The following is a 23,893-nucleotide window of genomic DNA, read 5'->3' as shown; positions in this document are numbered from 1 at the left end:
TCCCATTTTGTGAAATCATGAAATGATACATACACTGTTTTAAAACTTAAAAATGTATTAAAACCTGAAAAAACTGAAGACTTTTAAGGGTAAGATAAGTTACCATAAATGTCAGCAAACACTAAGGAGAAAAAACTGAAATACAGTATGTTGGCTGCATAAATATTCAGACCTATGAACTCAGTATTTGGTGGAAGCATCTTTGGCAGCAATTATAGGCGCAAGTTTTTTTGGGTGAGACTTTGCTCACCGGGTTGTTGTAATTTTTGCAACTTTGCTTCTTAGGGTTTTTGCTCAAGCTCTTCTGTCTTGATTGTAGATCACTCATTTTTTTTCTGAGTGTTTATGTATACTTGGCTTCGTCATTTTTCCTTCAGTCAGTTTCATTCCCAGTCCCTGCTGATGGGAAATGTCCCCTTAAGATGTTGTTGCCACCGGAATGCCTGACGGGGGATGGTTTTAACTGGGAGTTGTGCTGTGTTGGGTCTGTGCCAAACATAACACTTGACATTTAGACCAATTTGGTCTCATCTGACTACAATACATTTTGCCACGTGTTCAAAGGAAAATTCAGGGGCTTTGGTGCAAATTCCATGCCAGATTTGAGATGGCTTATTTGTGTTCTAGAAATTGTTGACACATGCTCTTTTTCTCCCATTTCAACCACTGAACTCTGTAGCACTTTCAAGGCTGCTGGTGGTCTTACATTGGCATCCATCACCAGTTTCCTTCTTGCCTGGCTGCCCAGTTTGGAGGAATGGTTTTGGAGGAATGGTTTCGTCTAGGCGGTACTTAGATACACCATCGAATTCTTGACAATTGAGTATACTGTGCTCGCGGGGATATTCTTTGACTGTTCTTTGACTGATATACTTTGTACCCTTATGCTGTTCTGTGATTTTCATTGGCTCTGACTGACAGGCTTTGAAAACTCTTAAATAAGGAAAGGATTGTTTCCTTTTCAGTCCCTGCTGAGGAGATGCATCCCCTTTGCATGATGTTGTCATTGGCATGTTTGACTGTAGCATAGCGTTTTATTTCTGAAATAATGACAACCGTGATTATTCTGAAATCATGAGTTGCATGATTTCAGAATAATCACGGCAGAGGCAGAGGCTACTCAATTGTGGGGCTAGTCTAGGTAATTTTGTGCAGCTACACTAAAGGTTACCACAGCAAGTGGTTTGAATGCTTATGCAATCATGACTTTTCTGTTTTTCTTTCATATTGTCTGTTTACTTGTTCCTGGTTGTTTTTATACTTTGAATGTGTAGAATAGGTTGTGCATATACAGTAACAAATATTAATTGGTACTTTTAAGTATTCTAATTGCAATCTTTAAAGTAAAAACTAAGTGAAAACTGTGCAGGATTCTGAATATTTTTGTAAAGCACTGTATGTTATTAAGAAAATAACCATAACATACATTTCCTAATTCTGAATTTTTTAACCCTGTTTCTATTTGTAAGAACAACAGTAAAACCTTGGCAGTTACTCACATCCGAGTGCTATTCGACTCCTGTGCCTTGCAGATTTAAGTTGACTCAAGGGCTTGTTTCATTTTAAATGTCCTTGTTAAGCAACCCTGGCTATGAGTGGCTTCTTTGTCTCACTTCATTGAATGGTTTTGGTAGAGTATTTAAAAGTGGTTTTCTAAACCATAGATCAGCGTCTCCCAAGGAGACTGCCTTGATGAAATTTTAAATAATCCAGATTGGGCCGTAGATCGGTCTTCCAAATAATGGAGACAGGGGCAGTTTCTTTCAGCTGTAAGCAGTGTGGTGATGGCAAAGCATGAACCCAGCAGCACTTTGTGATTAAACAGCATTTTGGCTTAATCATTTCCGTTTGCTCCATGCTGTGATTTTCAGCAAATTATAATGCTTTAGTCAAAATATAAACTGAAAAGATGTGCTCACTTCATAAAATCATTACGTGATGTCATTTTATTGGTTCCCTGGGAAGGACTGGGTTCATTTAAAAACCTTTGAAATGTTATTCTTGTCATCTGATGTGCCAGTTGCATCTATTACTTTTTAAGGCAACTTGGAATCTAATTTCCTTCAGTCCAAATCTGTTGTTGTGAGAGCAACTGTGCTTTGTTAATATGCTGTTGTGGAGGTCATTCCTTAATGCCATGAAACAATGAGATGAATAAACAATCATGGAACATGGAAGTCCATGGCAAGTAATTTAACATTTTAATCGATATGTCTGAAGGATACTTTTGGTATATTGTAGTGAAAATTGAACGTAAGTATGAAATCACATGACTAATATGCAGTATTTCAGTGTAAGTTTGTTTATCTTATTTCCAGTTTCCTTCCACAGTCCAAAGACATACTGGCAGGTTAATTGGCTTCTGAGAAAATTGGTCCTGGTGTGTGTGTGTTAGTGTGTGTGTCCTGTGATGGACTGGTGTCCTGTCCAGGGTGTACCATGCCCTTGTGTTGCTTGCTGGGATAGGCTGAGGCATCCCCACATTCCTGAATTAGATGAGGCAGTTAGATAATGAATGGATAGATTATGAATACTTCTGTTTAATAAGTCAATTATCTGAAGAATTACACATTTTTTAATAGATCTCACTGTCTTGGGGTATACTGTGAAAGATATTCCTAAATGCCGGTTTTCCATTTCATGTTAAACCAATGCTCTGATGCTGGGAAGATTGAAATATTCCAATAATAACAGTAAAGGCTGTTTGAACAGTTAGCTGTTGTTTAAGGATTTCACATCTAGGAAGATCAAGGCACTGAAACAGCACCTTCTCCAGACATTATTGGTTTTAAATTCTCCTTAAGTGTGTCGTCGAATTAGCATGCATATGTCTTTGAGCATGTGATGTATTGCTTGCAACCTGTACATCTAGGCCAACTAGTTTCTTAAGTATTTTTCCATTTTAAATCAAAATAAATTGCTGCCCTTTTATTTTGTAATTTTGTAGTTTGTTGTAAAGGTTGTAAATTATAAATCAATATAGAGTAGGTGTATCCAAAGATCAGCTAGTTAATTAGATGCTGTAAACCGGCACTACCTTAGACTCAGTCTAGTTAGTTATTTACAAAGCATTAATCTGGTGGGAATTATAGTGGAACTGCATAACATTACCTGTGCCATCAAATTTGTGTTTTAAGCAAGATAATGTTGTCACAATGTTCCTAACAGCTGTTTGTACTTATTTATTTTCACTTGAGCTTTGGATGGAGGCATATGATTGAGAATAGCTTTAAATTGGCTTTAGAAATGATGGCTTTAGTCCCCCTTTCTCTTGAATGAGTTGGCACTGTAGCATGAAGTGAGCTGGCTCAATTTCACTTTTCCTTCTCACAGAATAGTTGTTCCTGCTGTGTGTAATTAAATCTGGAAGTTTGCCTTATCTCTAGGGTAAGTTCAAATCCCATGAAATTAATAAAACACTTCTTTATGTCATTTTAACTGGACTTGTTATTTAAATGTTCATCAAACCAATGAGAAATCATTTTGAGGAAGTTATTAAAGATTTATCTGAATGTGAGTTTTTTTTAAAACTATGTCCTGTATACTAGATTGTGCTTGTCACAAAAATCATTTGGTGCTTCAATGTTGCATGTTTAATTTAATTCATTTTTTAAAAGTACGTCTCATGAATACTGACAGATACATTAAGATACATTGTACTGTTGGGTCACAGTTTGAATTAATCTGATGAATATAACAGTTTGCATTTTCTCCTAATCAAATCAGTAATCAGTAATAATAAATTAAAGCACCAGCAAGAAAGAAAAGCTCACTTAAACTGAAAACTATTAAAAAACCTAAATATTAGTTAGATATTTTCTCCTTCATGTGCTGGTTTTCTGAAATAATTCTTAGTTTGTCTAGATTAATACCATCTTTCTTCAGATTCCTAACAATGCTTCTCAGATGGTATGCCTACATCTGTGCTGGTTATGCAACTGTGAGACATAAAAACATTTACAATTAATACAATGATATACTGTACAAAGAATTCAGGATGGGTCCACAACAAACAGTTTGTATCTAGTTGAGGTGGGTAGCTCCGTCAGCATGTGTAGGCTGCAAAGGAACAAGTAATAGATTTATTCCATGCTGAAAAGAGAAGAAAGAAACACAACCCCAAAACGTTGTGTTTCCTTTCTTCTCCCCTTTCAGTCTGTATCTAGTGCACAGACCAAGCCTACATTCTGCATCCATTCTCTTCTGATGTCACAGCTTTGCAGTTTTCAGAAAAAGTCAAGTACCGTAAAGTTGCTACGGTATTTAGATGTCTCATGACACTTAATACGATGATTTTATCTGATTTGTTGTTTTCACCTCATATATGACACGGTTCTGTTCTGGTCAACTGATAGCATCAAATATAGCTTAATAGCTACAGTGCCATGCTGTGGTAAAAAATATCAAAGTAAGACTTTTATAAAGCATTTTGATGACAACTTAATAAGTAATAGGAATAAAATTTGATATTTCCCATATTAAAGGGGAATTTTATAGTTACTCTAGAATAAAAGTAATTCTGTTCCAGTAATAGTACAGTACATTGTTTTCTGGATGGCAATATTTACAGGATCAGCTTTTCTCACATCTTGGAGATATACATCAATCCCATTTACCGGTTGGTTGTTGATGTTGTTAGGGCAAGAAAGCATGTTCTCTTTGTATTTCCTGGTCAGCTGTGTGGAGTGGTGAGCTCTGGACTTACAGTATAACAAGAAGCTTGTGGGTTCAGCAGTGTTGAGAAAGTTCTTCCACCAGTGAATAGTGCAGAGTAATGAAATGTACAGTTTGTATAATTTTGTTAAAAAGGTCGTTGGAATTTATGAACCGTACCGTATATTTTTAAGTGTATGCCTTTTGGTGTTTTTATTTACTCTGATTATAGGTCTTTGAAATGTTTTTTCATTCATTATTACTTAATTTCTCTCACCTATATAAAGTTGAATGTTTCCTTTCTTTCTCTATCTCATGGACATCAAGCTGCTGATAGATTCTCTCTCTTGTTCTCTACCAACCCCCCACTGTGATACCTGTTAAACATTAAAGGAAAATAAATGCTGGTGAACCTGCAGTTCTGCTCTCCTGTCCTCCTTGTTCACTACTACAAAACAGCAAAGGCAAATAAGAGAGAATCACAACAATATCATGAATGGCAATTCTCTATGTGTGTTCACACAATGGCTAAGAAAGGGCAGTTCAGACTTATATAAGAGAAACCTAACTTGTACAAAGCTCTTGAAGTAGGTGTATCTGGTGTAACAGTTTGAAAGCGGGAGGTGCCCGGCGAGCACTGGTAAAAGTCGATGCCCCATGTGAGGGGGCGGAGGCACTGGTGTGAGGTTAGCAAAACACGAAAATAACATAAAAAAGAGGAGGGGAGGGGGAACCAAACCAAAAAGGAAAAAGGAAAATGCGCTGGGAAAAAGAATCGCTTGCAACAGCGGTATCCAGACTGGACTTAAACTATTTAACGGGATCCAATCTGGGAGAGCAGGGAGCGCAAGGCCAAAACAAACCTCTCAACCTGTGCTCATGAGAGATGCACAGTGGGACAGAGAAAAAAGGAAATGAAATGAAGGAAAAACGACGGCATTTCGCCCGGTCACAATCCGGGACTGTCAGTGGAATTTCCTCCCCTTCCGAGGGTACCCTGCTCGTCCCTCCGGGGAGGTGTTCAGTGTGTCTTTAAGTCCTCACAGCTGTGGCTTGTCCCTGATCAGCCAGTACAGCTGTGGTTACAAAGGCAATGAATCACGCTTCATCCAGGGCTCAGCCTCCACACTGAAAATGCCCTCACTGCGTAGTGCCACATTGGGTTATCATTTTGTATGTGATTCTGTTCTCAAATGGCATACATAGTTAAAGGTTTCTTCTTGTTGTTCTTCTTATTTTTCTTATGAAAGTGTAGCATGGATCTGTATAATAGCAATAAGGGACCAAAGAGCAGTAGTGGGGATAAGGGCTTCATAAAATTTACTGGTGGGCAGGAGTGGTCATAGTCCATTTTACAGCCATTATTCAAAATGAAATGAACTATATTAATTGCATATCAGGAAAATAATGCATTACAGTTTATTTTACTCACCTGAACTGGCAAACATTTGTCATGGAAGACTCCTTTTTCCCATTTTGTAAAAAAAGATAACTAAAGATAAGACAAAATGAACCCCATCAGCTTTCAAATAAAATTGTCAAGAATATTCCCCTCTGGGACCACAAAAGTCAACCCTCCCCTGCCTTTTTCATAAATGATATCTCCAGGATAAGGCTTTTCCACATGATTCATGAGGATTAAAGTCTGTATAATTTAATACATGAGTCATTACATTATAAACATTTTTCATGTATGGGTGTATATAACAGTGTTCTTCCCAGTACAGCGATATAGCTTTAAACAGCTGATTAATGGCAAATATGACAATGCAATGCAATCACTACATATCAATGATATTAGATTTGATACAACAAGCTGTAGTTTTAACTTGTACATGCTTTGTCTGTTTTTGTAAATTAAAACAAAATACAGTCTCTCTCTCTCTTTCCTAGTGTTAATCCCGCAACAGCAGGGTCCGCTTGTAGGCACACCAGTCTCCATTTGGTGGTTTGAACCAAATCTTTGAGCTGACGTTGCCATTAACTGCGACCGAGAAATACTCCAACCGACGCGTCGTTCCGCCTGCTGTCGGAGTGGGAGGGGGAGAGAGGAGAACAAAGTAATGTCGCCAATTCATAGAGGGGGATTATTAGGAGGCATGGGAAATTTGGCCAGGACGCCGGGGTTACACCCCTACTCTTTTCGAGAGACACCCTGGGATTTTTAATGACCACAGAGAGTCAGGACCTCGGTTTTACATCTCATCCGAAGGACGGCGCTTATTTACAGTATAGTGTCCCCGTTACTATACTGGGGCATTAGGACCCACCTGGACCGCAGGGTGAGCGCCCCCTGCTGGCCTCACTAACACCTCTTCCAGCAGCAACCTTAGTTTTTCCCAGGAGGTCTCCCATCTAGGTACTGACCAGGCTCACACTTGCTTAGCGTCAGTGGGTTTAAAACAAAATACAGTACATCTTTGTTTTTCGATTTCTCACAACCACAGCACTGAAGGACAATGTCACAAGACCACATGAGAACATAGCAAAATGCAAACATTAGAAAGTTTACAAGTGAGTGGAGGTCATTCATAATATCTGCAGTAGCTTGTTTGGTTGCTAGATGCTGATTGATCTGAGGATCTCACCCAACCATTTTTAGTAATAAGCTAAAGTGTCAGCTTCGACAAAATGTAAGGTAGTTTGTTTCATACTCCCCCAACCCTTTGGATAAAGAAGTCCATCCCTGTTCCCAGTTTTAAAAGCAGCCTGGTGTAGTTTCCACACGATTCCTCTGCCTCATGTTTTACTTTTCATTCTGAAGTCCAGTATTTTGACTTTGAGGATTCATAATACGTGAATCTTATTATAGTCCTCTCTGTTCCATTTCCGTTTCTTCTACCTGTCAGTACAGGACATTCTGTTAAGCTCCAGAATGTATCTGGTTGCTCTTCTCTGCACTGTTTCTTTTTTTGTAACATGATAAAAAAATTTACACAATATTCTAAATGAGGTTTCACTTTGTGCATCGTACAATTTTGACATAAGATTCCTCAATGTAAATTAATTGCCTTAAATACCTAAGCCTTTTTAATAAGTGGCTTCTTCAAATCTCAGTGTTTCCTATTTAGATGTACTGTATTATGTTTCTTCTACCTGCACATAACACACCATTAGATACTATGTACCAAGTGTTTGTCTAGTCTTGAATTTTGTCTACATCTTTTCGCTTTTCTTTTGCAACCTCTGCAGTGTTTGCAAATGTTGCTGTTTTGGTATCATGGGTTAGCTTCACTATTTAGCAACACCAAGAATCTAGATCACTGATATTATTTAACAAAAGCAGTGTCCCTATTATAGACCCCTGTGGTAATTCCGTTAATTGCAAACTCCACAACTTGAGCACTCTCCCTGTGTTTCTCCCCGTTTTCTATCTCTTAACCAGTTCTCAGTCCAAACACATACATTACGTTTAATAATTACTGCCTGCAATATAAGAATAAAGCTTTTATGAGGAACTTTAAAAGCCTTCTGAAAATCTAAATAAACAGTATGTATGTTCTGTGCATGCCCATTACTGTTGTTTTGACTTCAAAGAACTCTAACATGTTAATTCTACAATACCTACCCTTTGTTAATCCATGCTAACTATCCCCTTGGATCCCATTTCCCTATAGAAAATCCTCTAGTTTACGTGTAATTATAGTTTCCATAATCTTACATGTAATAGGTCAGTTTGTGTTGGTACAATTTTAGGTACACAAGGGGGCATGTTTGAGGGCTGAGAAGGATGTCCAGATGTTTATATGATGTCCATGTGTCTTTTCACTGGAGTTTTTTTTAAACATATGATTACTTAGAATGAGCAGTGAATAAGCAAAGTCTGAATAGCAGGGTAGGATACTGTATGTATTCATTTCAGTGTACTCCCTATGTGGCATTCTTGTTAGAGACTGAGAGGCTTGTAGCAAAGTTTATTCAATATATACTGTATATAGTATGTGAACTGCCGTGCTCTATGCTTTGATAAGTGTTTTATTACAGTCAAGGCATGTTTAATTCTGTAATAAATGTATAATGAGGTGTTAATCAGAGTATTAATATTGTATTTGCATTCTTATGTATAATATTTAATATAACTTTTTCTTAAAAGGCTACAATTATAGTGAAAAGTGTAGGATCTGTATGACAAAAAGGAATTAAAAATAATGAAATTTAAAATGTGCTAATATATCTTTCTTGATGGTAGTTCCAGAATGAGGGGTTGATATTTGGATTTTGCTACCAACAGTTAAAAACTGTATCAAAATTGGTCCCAGGCACAAGAATTTCTCTTGGGTTGTATGTTTTGTTGAGGTTTCAAAAAGACAGCCCTGCATGCAGATTTGTAAGCAGGAAAAAATCCATGTTTAAGAAGGAGAACATTTGTTTTCAATTTCCCTGAGACATACTGGTTTCAGTTTACATTGATGATCATATTTGCTTTTAGTTCATACATTTGACTGGTTCACTTGTGAACTAGAGTTGAAAATGTGAAATAATTACATGTTGGTCTTTACTTGAGAATAGGCATAGCTTTGTGAACGTGTAATAATTTACTGTAGGAGGCTTTCTCATATTGTAGTTCATTAAGGCTGATGGTCATATTTAAATGGCTAACGGAGATTTGGTGATTTGCTAATTATCTGCTTTGTTACTATACATGGTTCCACAAAATAAGAAAACCAGTTAGTCAGGACATAAGCTCAGATTTACTGAAAATGTTGACCTACAGTACATGCTAGATGGGAATTTCAAACCTATGTTGTTTATGTTGCTTTTATATTCTATTTATATTTAATATAAAATGTAATATATTACAGTATACATTATATGTTATATATATATATTTATATTATAAGGAGATGCATCTGGAAGTTTGTAAAAGTACTGTAGATGGGTCAAAGCTCTGATATACTTATTGTCTGAGTTCTCATCAGGAATGGGCTACGTTTATGCTTAGCTTCAGATGTGAAGTGTCACGGACGTCCAAAGGGACTAACCGTGGGGAGCAGGAGAGCGGAAAAAGACCCATATGCGTAGCGGCGAGACAGGAAAAAGGCCCGGGCTCATAGTGCAAAGAGTTCAGGAATGCCGTATAGAAACCTATGCCCTCAGGGAGCGGACGTGGGGCGCCCTGGTGCTAGGCGGGTCTCAGGACATCCGAACGTCAATGCTGAGCGAGGACAGAGTGCAAGACCCGGAAATATATAGCCCAAGGGAAAGAGAGGGACAGGAAGGACAGCAGACCAGAAACTAGGGACAGGACAGAGAAGGAGCGCCCTCTGGCTGCAGAGGGCGTGACATGAAGTAAAAGCCCTATATCTTAAAATCGTTAATGTGCCTGATTTGTTACATTATATTATTTGACATCTAGGCCTTGCATCCTTCAACAGTTTTCCCTATCTTTGTACACTGCTGTGTGTTTAGGAGGGTTGTCTGCATATAGTATATCTAATTGCTTTTCACAGTTAGGGCATTGCTGAAATCCGCACCATTTTTAAATGTCAAATCTCTGTAGTCTCTAAACATGTCTCCAGATTGCTTTGTGGTATTATATTGGAAATACTCGGATATACTGTTATAGAGAAACATGTACTAACCATTTAAATTTCATAATCGCAGCAATAACGAAATGACAATTTCTTTGACAATACATTACAATTTTACAACAATACATGGCAATTTGTAAAAATCACTTTTCTTCTAATTTTATGATGACCTTTTTTGAACTGAATTGCAAATTTCAGATTTGATACTTATTTCCACCTATAAGTTTAAATTAGAGTACCTCTTACAAGTCATAGAGGCAGAACTGGTGTTTTTTTAACTGATTCAAATGTGAAATTCAGAGCTCTGACAAAAGTGAACCGGAAATTAAAAAATAGCAACACATCAAATATAAAAAGACATTGAGAAGTCATTATTCTTTTATGGGTTTCAGATGTCCTTTTACTTTTGAGCAGAGAAAGGAATTGTATAGTATAATAAAAGCTTGCAATAAGGTGGAGAAAACAGTATTTGCTTGCCTTGATGGGAAATAGAGATGTCACGCAAAGTTGTTTTGGGATATTTCAAACACCTGTGTAGGTGCTTCTGCTTTTAACTTGCAGTATTGACAGTACTCATGAGAAAAGCAAATATTGGCCAGGTCCCAGTCACAGTTTTGTATTTGAATTAACTCTATTCCTCAATCAATAACAGTAGAAGTAACTAATGCATAATACTCTACATAGAAACGGTAACTTACTACGTAGAAATACTGTAACTGTTGACTTTTAAAATTTTTTTTGATGATCTCTTTCACAAGCTTGGCTGTAAGGGATTACTTTTAAAAGTAATTTTCCCCAACGCTACACATAATATGTTCTATTGTTCATTACTGTAAACTGCTGTAAAGATGGCAAACCTACCTACTGTAACAGTCCTTTGATTGTAATATATTACATTAGAGAAGCCAACATTAACAAAAAATCGTGGTTACTGTAAGTTGGAAATGTAACAAAAGGAAAGTTCTCCTTGGCTCTTCTTTATGATTGTATATAGTATTCCATTGTTATTAGCGAGTTTACAGCTTATCGTATTGCAGTACTTTTCAAAATTATTATTTCATGGATCACATATAAGACTTATGTAGAATAATTAATACTAATAGTACAGAAGCCTATTACCACTACGGAGAAAAAAATCTTTTTTTATCTGTTTGCACAGATATGAACGTAAAAGGATACTGGAATGCCAAAACAGTTCCAGGATGGCACAAAGGCCGTAGCCAACAGAGTAATACATTTATGAAGAGAGTCGTGGTGCTGGCGATATTAGCAGCACTATTGTGTTTAAATGCAAAAGTGTCTAATTGAAACGAAATATTATCTTGTTCAATGGCAAAAAAAAAAAAAATTTCTTCATGGCATAAATGGCTGTTTATGGAAGCCATGGCATCAGTGGGCTTCCATAAATATTGCAAGATAAAATATGTTTTTTTAAATGAAACCAACTTTAATTTTAAGGATGAAAGTTTGACTTCACTTTTTTGAATGGGTTTTCAAGGCGAGTTTGTTTCAATGAGCATAGCTTGATTGAATGCAAGAGGTACCTGAAGCTACTGTTACACCCTTTTAAAACATGATCCATTCTGGTTCCATGGCAAACAGTGTGGGAAGCACTGGTGTGTAGTGTATTAATATATATTTAGGGAACTGAAATGAATTGCTGTCCATCAGTGATCCCCAGCTAACTTGACAAAGCTTGAGTTTGCAAAGAAGAATGGGACAAAACGTGCACCATCCCTGTGTGCACAGCTGTTCAAGAATTACCCCAAACAATTTACAACCTTGTTCTTTTAACCAGGCACTGATTTAGGAGGGTGAATAGTTCTATAATCAACACACTATATTAGCACTTCATTTTTTATGTTACTTTTGCTTTTAACTTCTTTACCCCTAAGTGTTGAGTTAGAGCATTCAAGTTTTGATGATAAATATTCACTTTAAATGTGTAAGCGTCATTTGTGATTGAAGTAATGAGACATTATTGGATGGGGTCAATACTTATGCAGTGCCCTATATTTTAGTTTGTAGTCACTGCCTTGCTCACAGATCAAAATGTGTGCTAGATTATGTAGTGTACCTGCAAAAAACAGAGCATACTGTTTTATGATAGATTGTTATAGCTGAGCACATGATCTCAGGCAACTGCTTTGATAATCTTAGTGATCATTAATAGAACTGTTTGTAATCAGTGAAGACCTATTTCAACATGGATTTATACAAGTTTTACTCAGTTAATGTAATGTGTATTAATTGAATTTTACTAAATTCCTAATTCAGAAACATGCTGTATATGTTATACAGTATGTGTTATGTAGATTAATAACAATTTTAAAATGATAAATTATCTTACTTCAGCAGTATTGGGTCACATACAGTAGGATTTTCTCATATCCAATACTGTACAATTCTTGTCAATAAGCCCCATACAGAAATTATAGTATTTTTAAAAAATGTATTAAAAGGGTACTGCAACTCTATTTTTGTATTTCGGGTTAGAAAGAATCAGTATTGATGTCTGCATTTCAAATCACAATAAAAGTAAAATCTACACAGTAACTTGTAAAACCCCTAATTGACATGACAAAATAGATTAAATTTCCAGGTATGCTCAGCGCCATGTTCTGTGGTTCAGAGTAAAGGACAACAAAACTTCCAGTAACGTGAAGAAGCCCTATTACATTGTAAACAAGCAGGCTTATGAATACATCTCTTTTAATCCAGTAGAAGTATTGTTCTCGATTTTGTGACGGTTTTGCCGACAAATACTACTTACTTTTTAACTCTGCATGCAGATCATGATGGAACATTTCTGCGGTGAAATATCTGCTGTACAACCTGTTCTAATCCACTCGTACATCATATTACATTAGTCATTACAGTGACAAGCGAGCAGGAAGGGCCACAACACATCACAATTCATGGGAATTCTCACTCTCGCCTGTGGTAAGACCAGGGCTTTGCGACAACATGGTGACTTAAGGTACTTTCACAAAGTTCACGATTTTGTGCTTAATTTGAAATTTGTAAAATTTTTCTATCCCGTCAGTGAATTAAGTTTTTTACTGAGATTTATTAAACGGTGTAAGAATTTGGGCCTGCAGTACCCCTTTAAATACTGAAGTAATTTTGAAGTAATTTCAAAAGTGTATCAGAAAGACAACAGGCTGGGTTCATTGCTTCTTGAATGTTTTGTAGGTGAAAATGAGGCAGTGGTAACCTGTAATCCAACAATATCTAGCCAGATAAGCACATAAAATAAAGTATTTTAAAGCATATCAGAAAAGAAAACTGTATGTTGTACTGCAGTAACTCAGAGTTCTTTGATGTGCTTTCATGTTGTCATTTTGTGGCCACAGGTGTTCTTTGACTTTTTTTTCAGATCAAAAAATGAAAAATGCTGTCAGTGTGTTGACATGTTTGGTAGAGTGCACTCAGCTTCCATATTGCTGTGGGGATCATTTGTGAGAATGAAAAGAATGCAGACTCACCAACAAAGTATTTTTTGCACTTTGAATTTTTTTAGAGAAAGTGAAAAGCTATTCACATACTTGCAGTTGGATCAGTGAAAGCTCTCACAATAATGTTACTTAACACAAGGGAGAGTATGATACAAATTGTATGTCTATTTATTGTTAATAATATCATAATCACTGAACAAATACATAAAATATAATCTGTTTTTTTTTTACTGTACATTGGTCCTGTTGTTTAATGGAAGTGTATAATGTAATAATGTCATGCAATTACTAACTGACATAATAAAATCTAAAAATGATTAATTTGTATGGAAATGGAAAATAAGCAAAATAATTATCAGTGTTCAGATCACTAAATACGCATCTCACAGTTGTGTTTATGACAACAATATCACCTTGCTCCTGAATCTAATCTGAAAATAGATGTTAATCTTGTGTAGATCATCTGTAGAGTATGTAGAGTATATGAATATTGCTGGAGACAACTTACAGTACAATTTGCATGGCTGGGTCTTGTACAGTGTAGGTGAAGGAGACAAGCATGAAAAAATAGCATCATCTGTGAGAGAATGACGATGTGCAAAGGTTCAAGAATTCAGATGTTTTCCCAATAGTTATAGAAAATGAAATTATTTTAATTTTTTTTTTTTCAGAAAAAAATCACTCTCCTTCTTTTAAGAAACCTCAGATACACTCCACATTCACTGCAGCTTCCAGACTCTCGGCAGTGCTGAATGGGAAGGATGAAATTTATGCCAACTCCATGCTTGTAGATAAGGTATTATATGGAAGCGTTAGCTTCTTAATGGCGTTCTGGTTTAGGTGTTAATGATTTGAAATCATTTTCTGTTTTATTAATACTGATTCTTGATGTGGTCTACTGACCAGTTTTTATACCTGAACTGTAATGTATCCCATGTCCATCACTTTCCTCTGTGGAAGAACAATACACATTAATGTAAGCAATAAAAAAACGAGTTAATTTGAACATTTTCTTCTTTGTTTTGTAAATATGAAATTATAGAAATAATTTCAGCTGATAGTTCTGTAAGTCTTTGGATTTTTTTTCCGACCAACTGAATAAAAGTTGTGAATCAAGCAAAGACAAATCTAAATAATTTGTGGACAAAATATTACAGTTCAATTCACTTTTCTTCAGATACATCTTGTTTGCTGGTGTTGCTTGATATGACTTCCTCATCAGCTATCTATACATTTAAAGAAAAGCATCTGTGATGATATTTTTTTTTATTCTGTTACTTCTGAATTCTCCCTGAATTGAAAGAAACAGTTAGAAAGTGGATGGATGGATGGACTCTTGAATTCTTGATTCCATTATAGGTGGATGACCTGGATATAAAATACAGCATTGATGGGGTCACCACTGAAAGCACACAGACAGACAGCTGTGCATCAGATCTGAGACAGGGAAGACTCTCTCACTCTGGAGTTCACTTCCCAGAGGAAGCAGGTTCATCCGCCTGCTGTAATCACATTTCCGAACATTGTGGTGACGAAAGGCATACAAGCAACAATGCAGGAGACAGAGAACAATTTCCTTCAGTTTCCCTTGCCAACTTGGCACTGGCTAGACTGAATCAACCACACCGGCCTCATGTCTTCAATAAAGAAGGAAGTCCACCGCAGAACAGCACATGCACACTGAGGTAAGAAATCTTAGGGCAACTTATTTATGTCTCAGGCAGAATAAGCCTAATAGTGATTACAGCTATGGCATGCTATTTCATTCTTTAGTACAGTGGACTTTACTACTGGATGTTCTTCAATGGTGTTTGTTATTTATTTACTGTACTGTAAATAAGGGAAGAATTAATAACATAACAATAACAAGGGAAGAAAAGCTACATGCTTGCACCTAATCCATCAAAATATAATTGTTGTATGGGTAATCTTTTATTCAGAGTGCAAAGCATAAGTGTGATAAAACATCTTCAAAATCATTGATCTGTCTTCCGAATCATTGATCCATGTAACTTGTTCAGAATGAAAGATCAGCTTCTGAAACTGACATTATTACTGAATTAACAAGAATAGTAACAGCAACATAAGTTGTAGTTCATTAGTCTATACCTTAAAATAATAGGTTGAGTTCCAGAATGACATTTGGCCAACAATATATTAGTGATAATGAATAAATATTGCTACAGTAAGTTATCCTTGGAGCATTTGAGGTTGATTCATACAGTTTAAGCAAGAATTCATTTTTTTTATTTACACATTTCTTTGTGGATAAACTGCAATTTTTGTTGCGTAGTCACCTAATTTGGAATCTTCTGTTGTGATCAATCTACATCTCGACTCAGTTACACCCCTTGTACCCATAAGAGGACAGTCTCCTCCAACCTGCTCCCCATCCAAGCTACTAATCTTTTGACATGCGAGTAGCTCTACAGTGTCACACAGGTGGTTCAGTGCCAATTGAAGAAGAGACGTGACTTAACTCCAATGTTGCAGGTGGAATTTGCAGGGGCTACTATTCTGCTGGAGGTTGAGAAAATGCTTGTGATCTAACCCACAACTGATCTGCTGAAACAGTTTCTGCTTCAGGGAATCTGTTGAGTCGCAGCTGTCTAGTGATATAGCCATGGCTTGATCTGTGAATTTCCTCATTTAAGCTAGAAAGTGTTACTACTTATTGTATATACAGTAGCTTCATACAGTACATCTACCAGGATGTAAAAATAATTTCCTTTTCACTTGCTTGAATCTAAATTTATACTGCACTTTGTACTTTTGATTAAACAGATTGCTTGTGAAGTTATTTAGTTGCATTTTGATAAGATGACAAAATATGTCATTATTGTGATGTGTGTTGAAGTCAATGCATACATTTTCTAACCACTTTATTCAAGGTTATTGGGGATCTGGAGCCTATCCCAGCAAGTAGCGGGCACAAGGCAGATTGTGATAAAGTCATTCCTAAGTCTGTCCTAAGTGGACATAATAGGATTTGGACTTGAAGCCTGCGTTTTTACTTTACGAAACACTTTCTCATTTTATTACAGCCCCAATTTGGTCGCTCTTGAAGTAGACAGTGAAGATGACGATACATTAGACAAATCTCCTCTATCCCAAGCTTCTACATCCCCCCAGTCCATTGCAGCTCTGCAGCCAAGCAGTGCGGACGAGCAAGACTCCTTTGACACTTCCCCTGAGCTCAGCTCCAGCAGGGCCAGATCCTCGTCTTCACATACCAGCACCCTCTCAAAGGTACACTGCCCGCAGCTCATTCAGGTGGAGGTAGACTGTCAAAAGGTTGTTTCAATCTGAAGTTTATTAGTAATGTATTTAGAGGATCAACATCTGTCCATTTACTCACTTGGTTGTAAATTTACAGGTCTTAATCTGAGCCTTTAACATTTTATATAGATATTCAAATAACAAACACATGAAACCATTCAAATGATGTTTTCAACATTTTTTTCTGAAATGCCAGAGTTAAAACGTAGTGCTCTTTTTTAATAGTTAAATAGAGTTTTTGGTTGTTTTTGTCAGACGTTACCAAGGAGTAAAAAAGAAAACAAAAAACAAAGCAAAGAAAGTGCTGCTTTATACTAAACACTCAGCGTATGCTTCAGTTTTGATTATTCTACCTTTAAAGATCCAGACTAGACTTAAAACAGAATATGTGATTACATAAGTAAACCAATATAAATTCTCTTGACAATCCTTGGACTGCCAAAAACAATCAACAAATTATGACCTTTACTCACATGTGCCTGAAATAAGTTTATGTTGGGAAATTGTGTTATTTGAAAGGTTGTAGTGTTTGGAAGTGTCTTGTCTGAGTCTTTCATGTCATTACGCAGTGGTAATATAGCACAATCCACATAATGTCTGTTCTTGTAAATCTCAAGGCCTATGAAGTTCACAGTCCGCAGGAGTCAGGGGACCCTGGGATCCGGCTGCGCTCCTACTCCTACTCCTCCCCCAAGATTAGCCTCTCCAGGCCACGATTCTCTCGGGACACCAACATCTCAGATCTCACTGAAGGTCAGTGTCTTTCCCACCTGGAGAAAGCATATAAAACTCCCGTAACAACAACAAAATATTTAAAACTACGACAGCTGTAAGGGACATTGCTAATAGAAAATGGAGCAGAAATGTGTTCTATATGGCCTTCGGATGCTTGTTGGATAACTTAACTTTGATGAGACTTGGGACCTCATTGTATAGTAGCATGTTTAGAAAAGGTTGCAAGTGATATCAGTACTACAATATTTAATACATGAAATGTACATGGAATTAAACTATTTTTGGATTTGAGGGTAATCAGGTCCCGATTATTTTATTTGATTAAATTGATCAGGTTGGAAAACAGACTTTTTTTATCCATTGGTTTTAGAGTTGTTTGTGGCCCAAGAAAATCAAGGAAGTCATTAAAATTACTTTTCACTGTGCATGAAAATATTTGAAATCTAACCTCCATTTTGTCTGTTTGCACAAAGCATGTGAATTTCACTATCTCAGTAGGATTAAAAAACGTGACAGTTTCTAAACCACTCTCTTTCCAGTTGCAATTGGGGTGGGAACATGTTATGTCTTCTGAAGTGACTAAGTTCATTTTCTGAAAGGAAATGTAATCAAATAAAACACAAATTCTAACAGAAGTAAGCATGAACCGCACTGCATGTATGAGAATTGATGTCAAAAGCAAGCAATGTCACCAGTTTAATCAAGCCTTCTTCATTCATATGACTTCTGATTGTTGAGGTATGAGTCAGAGGATAGGAAAGGGACGATTTTAAGCACTGCTTACACAATGCTCATATTTTAATGTTCACATTTCTGGATGTAAATGAAGCAGAAGGAGTAATATAATTCCCATGTACTCTGCAAGTGCTTCATTCTAGTTTAGATGCAAGTGCTCACAAAGAGCATTGTGGAGTAGTTTCTTAAGTACCATGGAACTATAGGGATAGATAAATTGCATGTGTGTTTTCTACAAGCTTAAAAAAAGAAGTAAAACAGAAAACACAAACAAGGAGTTCCAAAAGGGATACAACAAGAAAGTGCTCAACTGGACAGCAGGTTGAGCAGTATAGTTCAGACATCACTGGTTTATGTCAGTAGCTAGCTGTGGTTGGAATTCCTAAAAGAGCAGCACACTGTTGTGATTGGGTGTGTTTAAAATACCCCATACCCTCTATATCCATATGACTTGCCAGGCAAGTATGAGAATGCAGTTTTGGCACTAAGAGCTGCATCATCAAGTTTACCATTCCTTGTCATGCTCCAGTTAGGTGCATAATGGCTCTGATAAGAGTACCTTTCAGAGAACAGTGTGCTGGGTCATTATTCTTGTCTTCTAAAGCAAGGGCCTCAGCAGTGAGCCAGGTTGATTAATAATTAGCAATGCCAAATTGGCAGGGTATAAAAAATACAAACAATTTCCCAGTGAGCCATGTGTCCTTGCTCTGTAGATGGTGTGTTCAACAGCAGCGGCCGATCCCTCCTTCAGGCTCTGTCTCTATCTAAATCAATGTCTCTTCTCAACCCTGTTAGTAAGTACATACCAGACAATCAAATGCTATGCCAACCAAATTAACCGCATGAAAATCAGATGCCTATTCACTGATTCTAGGCCTAAAGCATCTCATAATCATGTAACCAACATTGCTTGTTGTAATAGAAGGTAATCTCTCATGTACAAATACTCATATTTCATATTTGTCTGTGGCAACTGCATTGCTGGGTAAATCAATGGTCTGGTGATGGATGCTACAAAGTGCATGATCTAATCTAATCTTATACAAGTCGACTAACTATATGTTTTTTCTGCAGAAAGTTTGGAAATGTTCTAGTTTAATACAAAGGGCATGCATTTTGTAGCTTGAGACTGCTGGTGCTGGTCTAAGCCATGGTGGTGTCTACATGGGAAGTGCAGTGTCATTAAAAGCCATTGTTTCATTGTTTCTTTGTCTTCTCAAATGTGCCTTGTCAGTCTGCTGAAGCATCTGTTTTCAACACAGTTTTTCTTCAAAAGGAAAAAAAGCATTGGGCCTAGGACACAAACAGCAATTTAAATCGCAGCTTTCAAGTTTGTTGTGACTAGGTCAAAAGTATTGTTTACATCTCTTAATTATTTATTTCACCACAATGTACAGTAGTTTCTTACACAGGAAGAACCCAGCCTCTCAGACTGTTTGGAATTTAATTTCTTTTTCATCTTAATTGAACTGAAGGTCCTTTAAATTGGACTCTTTAAATCTGTGTAAAAATACTTTGGTCACAATGAATTTTAATCTGGATCTGAAGCTGTTTTAGTGCTGAAAAAAGAGATTGAACTCTGTTGATTTAGATGTAAACAGGTTGAAGTTGTTTGTCTTCTCAATCATTATCAATACCTGATAAAAATGTGTGTTTTTGTACTTAAGACATTTTTACTGTGTTACTTTTTCAGAGCAGCGTGCTTTCAGCTTGCCTGAACACCCAAGAGAGAAAAGGTATTTACAAAGACTGATGGGTTAAAGATGTCAGAGAAATTTATAATGTAGAAGTTTTCTGTTGGTGTTACATTTCAGTGTCTTAGACTTTTATTCTCTTTTTGAGGTTTACAGAACCATATACTGTAGGCTTCAGTGTTCTTTTTTCTTTGAGTAAAAAAAAAGGATTATTATTTTCCTGTCTTATTATTATGGCTAAAGATTGCTGGCTTTCAATCCAGTTTTCACCCCTTTTCAAGTCCCAATTTTACTTTTTTTATACAAGAAACCTACTAAGTTCAGTGCTGTTGGCATTTTTTCAGATGCTCAGTCATTAAAAAGTTCAGTAGTGGAAGTTGTTCAGTTGTTGTTGAGTTCTTTACCCAGTGAAAACATTTGGCACAATATTTAGGGCTTATGCATGCAGTATGTTTACAGTATACAGTATGCATAAATTGAACATAAAGCTTTTCTTATATAATGTGTTCAAGTTAATTAAAGTAGCTATTGCTACAGCAATTTCATATTCAGTAGGTTATATATACAAGCATATTGTGCCTGTACCTATGCAGAAAATATCAGTTTATGTTTGATATTCTGAAGCTTTATCAGGCAGTGTGCTGAAGAACACTAATCCTTACAAAGTACATGATAAGGACTATTAAAAGCAAAAAGGTCTGCCTATGAACTGACTGTACCCTAACTATTGCACTTACGAGCTCTGTGGATACTTTCTAAAGTCTGGGCCATTTGCCTGATTGTGGTCATATAATTTTTTTTTGTATTTTAGTTTAACAGTCGAGGAGTTCTGAAAATTATAGCTGTTGGCAAATACCAGCCTCTGAAGTTTAACAGCAATAATACTGATGTTCAGGTTTCTTTGAAGATTAAACTATTTAAAAAAATAAATCTTTTTGTTAATCTTTTCCCCATCTTTTTGTGACATATGTAAAGATTTCTTTATAATGTCATGCTTGCAATTCTTTGTCCTGCAAAGCATGAGCTGTATATTCTGCTAAAAGAGGTACCAAGAATACATCTGTTGAGAAAGAAATTTGACTGGCAATGAACAAATCCTGAAAGATGTGAGCAAATGCAAGCTTGACTTTAATATTCAATGTTTCAGAGTTACTGTTGCCACATCTATATAGTTTTATTTATTTATTATTTATTTTGGGGTTTTTGGAAAAATGTTCTGTGATGTTGATTGAGTGAAAAACAGACATTAATTGAACACAAAGCTTTCCAAAAAGCATGAACTCCTTGGAGTATAAAATTAAATCCAAAAATAGGTATTTCAATTGACTTCATATTTAATTTTCAAACCCTATTTAAGTCAGTATTCAATCAATTAAAATTAAATTTTTAATAAGAATTTATTTGAAAAAGTTTTAAGAATGTAAAACACAGAGTACTCATTTTTTTTCTTTTTAGTTTTAAAGTATGTTTTCTAACAACTGTCATATACTATAGCTACAGGCAACTGTTACTGCTGAAGTACTGAATTGCTCAATCAACATCATTTAACCTCAAACAGTGGAATCAAAACTATTCAGCAGTTTTTATTTCCCCAAGCAAATTTCAAAATACAGTACATTTTATGGAAAACTACAGAATTAACATTATTTAAATACATTTCATTTCATTTGTTAACTCTTATAACTGATATTACCACCAACATTTCTGTGTCCATTCAGCTAACAAGTGTGAAATATAATAAGTTTAACTATTTCATGTTTTAATTCTTAACACAATCTGTTAACATAAAGGTTTATAATCAGTTTGATAATAATAACAACAACAATAATAGTAAAAATAAATACATTAAATGATTTAATGTAATAGTAAAACTCAATAAAATTCTCAGCATTATCACAATTTTACTACTGTACCCATGACTTACATTACATTCAGTTTTCAGATGAGTAGTCAGTTTTTTCCATTGCATTCATCTTTTGTTAGTGGTGTAAATTCAAGTCATTAAATTAATATTATAATGGTGTAAACCTGCTGCATTGTAAAGTGTACACAGCACATAGTACATACAATTCAGAAATGCTAATTGCATTATTTAGTTCATATACTGTATACACTGAGTGATTGATTTGGCAGATTCCAGGAGTGGACATTGATGGTAAAAGCTGTTGTTATTACCATTTTAGATTCAGACTGCCTACACCATCCATTTTCTTTTTTAGCTCTTCTTGTTACAGTGTTCTTTAATTTTTCTACTTAAGATAAGATCACTTTATTAGCCATATACAATTTCTTGCATTAGGAATTAATCTTTTCACATACCCCAGCTTGCTCTCCATGAGACATACTGTAGACAGGGAGAGAAGCTTGGGGTCAGAGCGCAGGGTCAGCCATTGTACAGTGCCCCTGGAGCAGTTGGGGTTAAGGGCCTTACTCAGGGGCCCAGCGGAGTAGGATTCCTCTACCAGCCACGGAATTTGAACCGACAACCTTCCAGCCACAGGCGCAGATCCTTAGCCACAGTGCCACCGCTCTGCCCCCTACTTATCTTAAATACAAATACAAATCAGGTGATTTATGAAGGGAAGACAAATACTGGTAGAGAAAAAAGCTAACAAAACGGTGCTTATGTTTTTGGAATACTGATTATTGGGACAACTTTTTTTCCAAGCAGTTAAGGCTTGGAAAAACTTACTAAGTTAAATTTTAGTGAAAATGCAGCACTCTCCTTTAATGTAGTAATATATAACTAGAAAACTGCTTAGGCTTTCAAGCAAGTCCCAACCTGCTATCTCTAACCACATATAACTGAGAAGAAACTAGAATGACACCTTCCTGGACTGGAGTTTATTGTTTGACCAATGTATGGTCAGTTAAGGGTGCAAGATGTGTTTTCCCAACCAGATAATGTCCCATTATGGGAGTAAAAAGTGTGTCTGAAAGACGTTTTGTTGTGATGAAACCTTCCAAGTTTTTTTTTTTATGTCAGTCAATGTAGAGGTTCCTATGACAGTGGTAGTTTTAGGCTTAAGAAAAAAAATGGTGGCCTATCAGTCTTCTTGGTTGGGGCAGGAGCCTCCTTTAAACATATGTTAATTACAGTAAAATAATATTGACAAGAGAACAAAATAGAAGACAGACAGACACCTTGTTTCACCAAGCAGTTCATAATCCACCAAGGATGAGAAATAATGACAGCTACAGTATACTGTAGGTTTCCAAGTAGTGGAAATTTCAACAATCACTATGGATTTTACTACTTGTAAGGCTAATGGCAGGAGTATGATACCCATCAGTGAAAACAAGTTACTAAATGTTAGTATACAGTAGGCATTTGCATAAGCATAGTCAGTTTGCTAACACACACATTTTGTTTTGTACAAATACTCTACAAACTGTACAAAACTTCACAAAAAATATTTTCCATTTACAGTAGGTAGGTGTAGGTGATCCCTCTGTTACGACCCTGTTGAGAAGCAATTTACAAAGCAGGTTGGGGTTCAGTTACACTCAGCCGACTTGTTTCGGAGTCCATCCTGCTTTTCTTTTGCATGGTCAGGAACGTTAGGAAATGTGTTGTTTCCTGTAGGGAGTTAAGTTTCCGTAAAAGGGCTCAATCAGCCGAGGACGAGGGCAGCGCCGAGCTGGCAGACTCCCTTCAGCACCTCACTCTCTCCGAGTTCCTCAAGGAGTACGTCCCAGTCCTCTTCTACAACACAGTGCATGTGTAGTAGCCATCAGCCATTAACTTCCATTAATAAAACCTTGCAAGTTATAACCCCATTAACTAAACTAAACCAACCCTGCATTA

At 36.4% G+C, this 23,893-nt stretch overlaps 1 protein-coding gene across 4 annotated transcripts in view; it reads left to right on the top strand.

The window, feature by feature from the left end:
- arhgef28a (Rho guanine nucleotide exchange factor 28a) overlaps positions 1-23,893 on the top strand; it is a 122,571-nt gene that overhangs the window by 61,165 nt on the left and 37,513 nt on the right. For 2 of the 4 annotated variants that reach the window (XM_088910988.1, XM_088910991.1), the window contains 7 exons: positions 14,314-14,438; positions 15,002-15,327; positions 16,687-16,891; positions 17,539-17,674; positions 19,105-19,185; positions 20,085-20,127; positions 23,672-23,773. In XM_088910988.1, coding sequence (XP_088767114.1) covers positions 14,314-14,438; positions 15,002-15,327; positions 16,687-16,891; positions 17,539-17,674; positions 19,105-19,185; positions 20,085-20,127; positions 23,672-23,773 — 1,018 coding nt within the window. The remainder of the gene's footprint in view (positions 1-14,313; positions 14,439-15,001; positions 15,328-16,686; positions 16,892-17,538; positions 17,675-19,104; positions 19,186-20,084; positions 20,128-23,671; positions 23,774-23,893) is intronic. The other 2 variants (XM_088910989.1, XM_088910990.1) reach the window with 2 other exon arrangements.

Source organism: Atractosteus spatula, chromosome 3 (assembly GCF_055471065.1).
Source record: "Atractosteus spatula isolate fAtrSpa1 chromosome 3, fAtrSpa1.hap1, whole genome shotgun sequence".
In the NCBI taxonomy this organism is placed as follows: domain Eukaryota; kingdom Metazoa; phylum Chordata; class Actinopteri; order Semionotiformes; family Lepisosteidae; genus Atractosteus; species Atractosteus spatula.
Note: the sequence above shows the minus strand (reverse complement) of the source record. Positions and strands in the feature narration are given on the sequence as shown.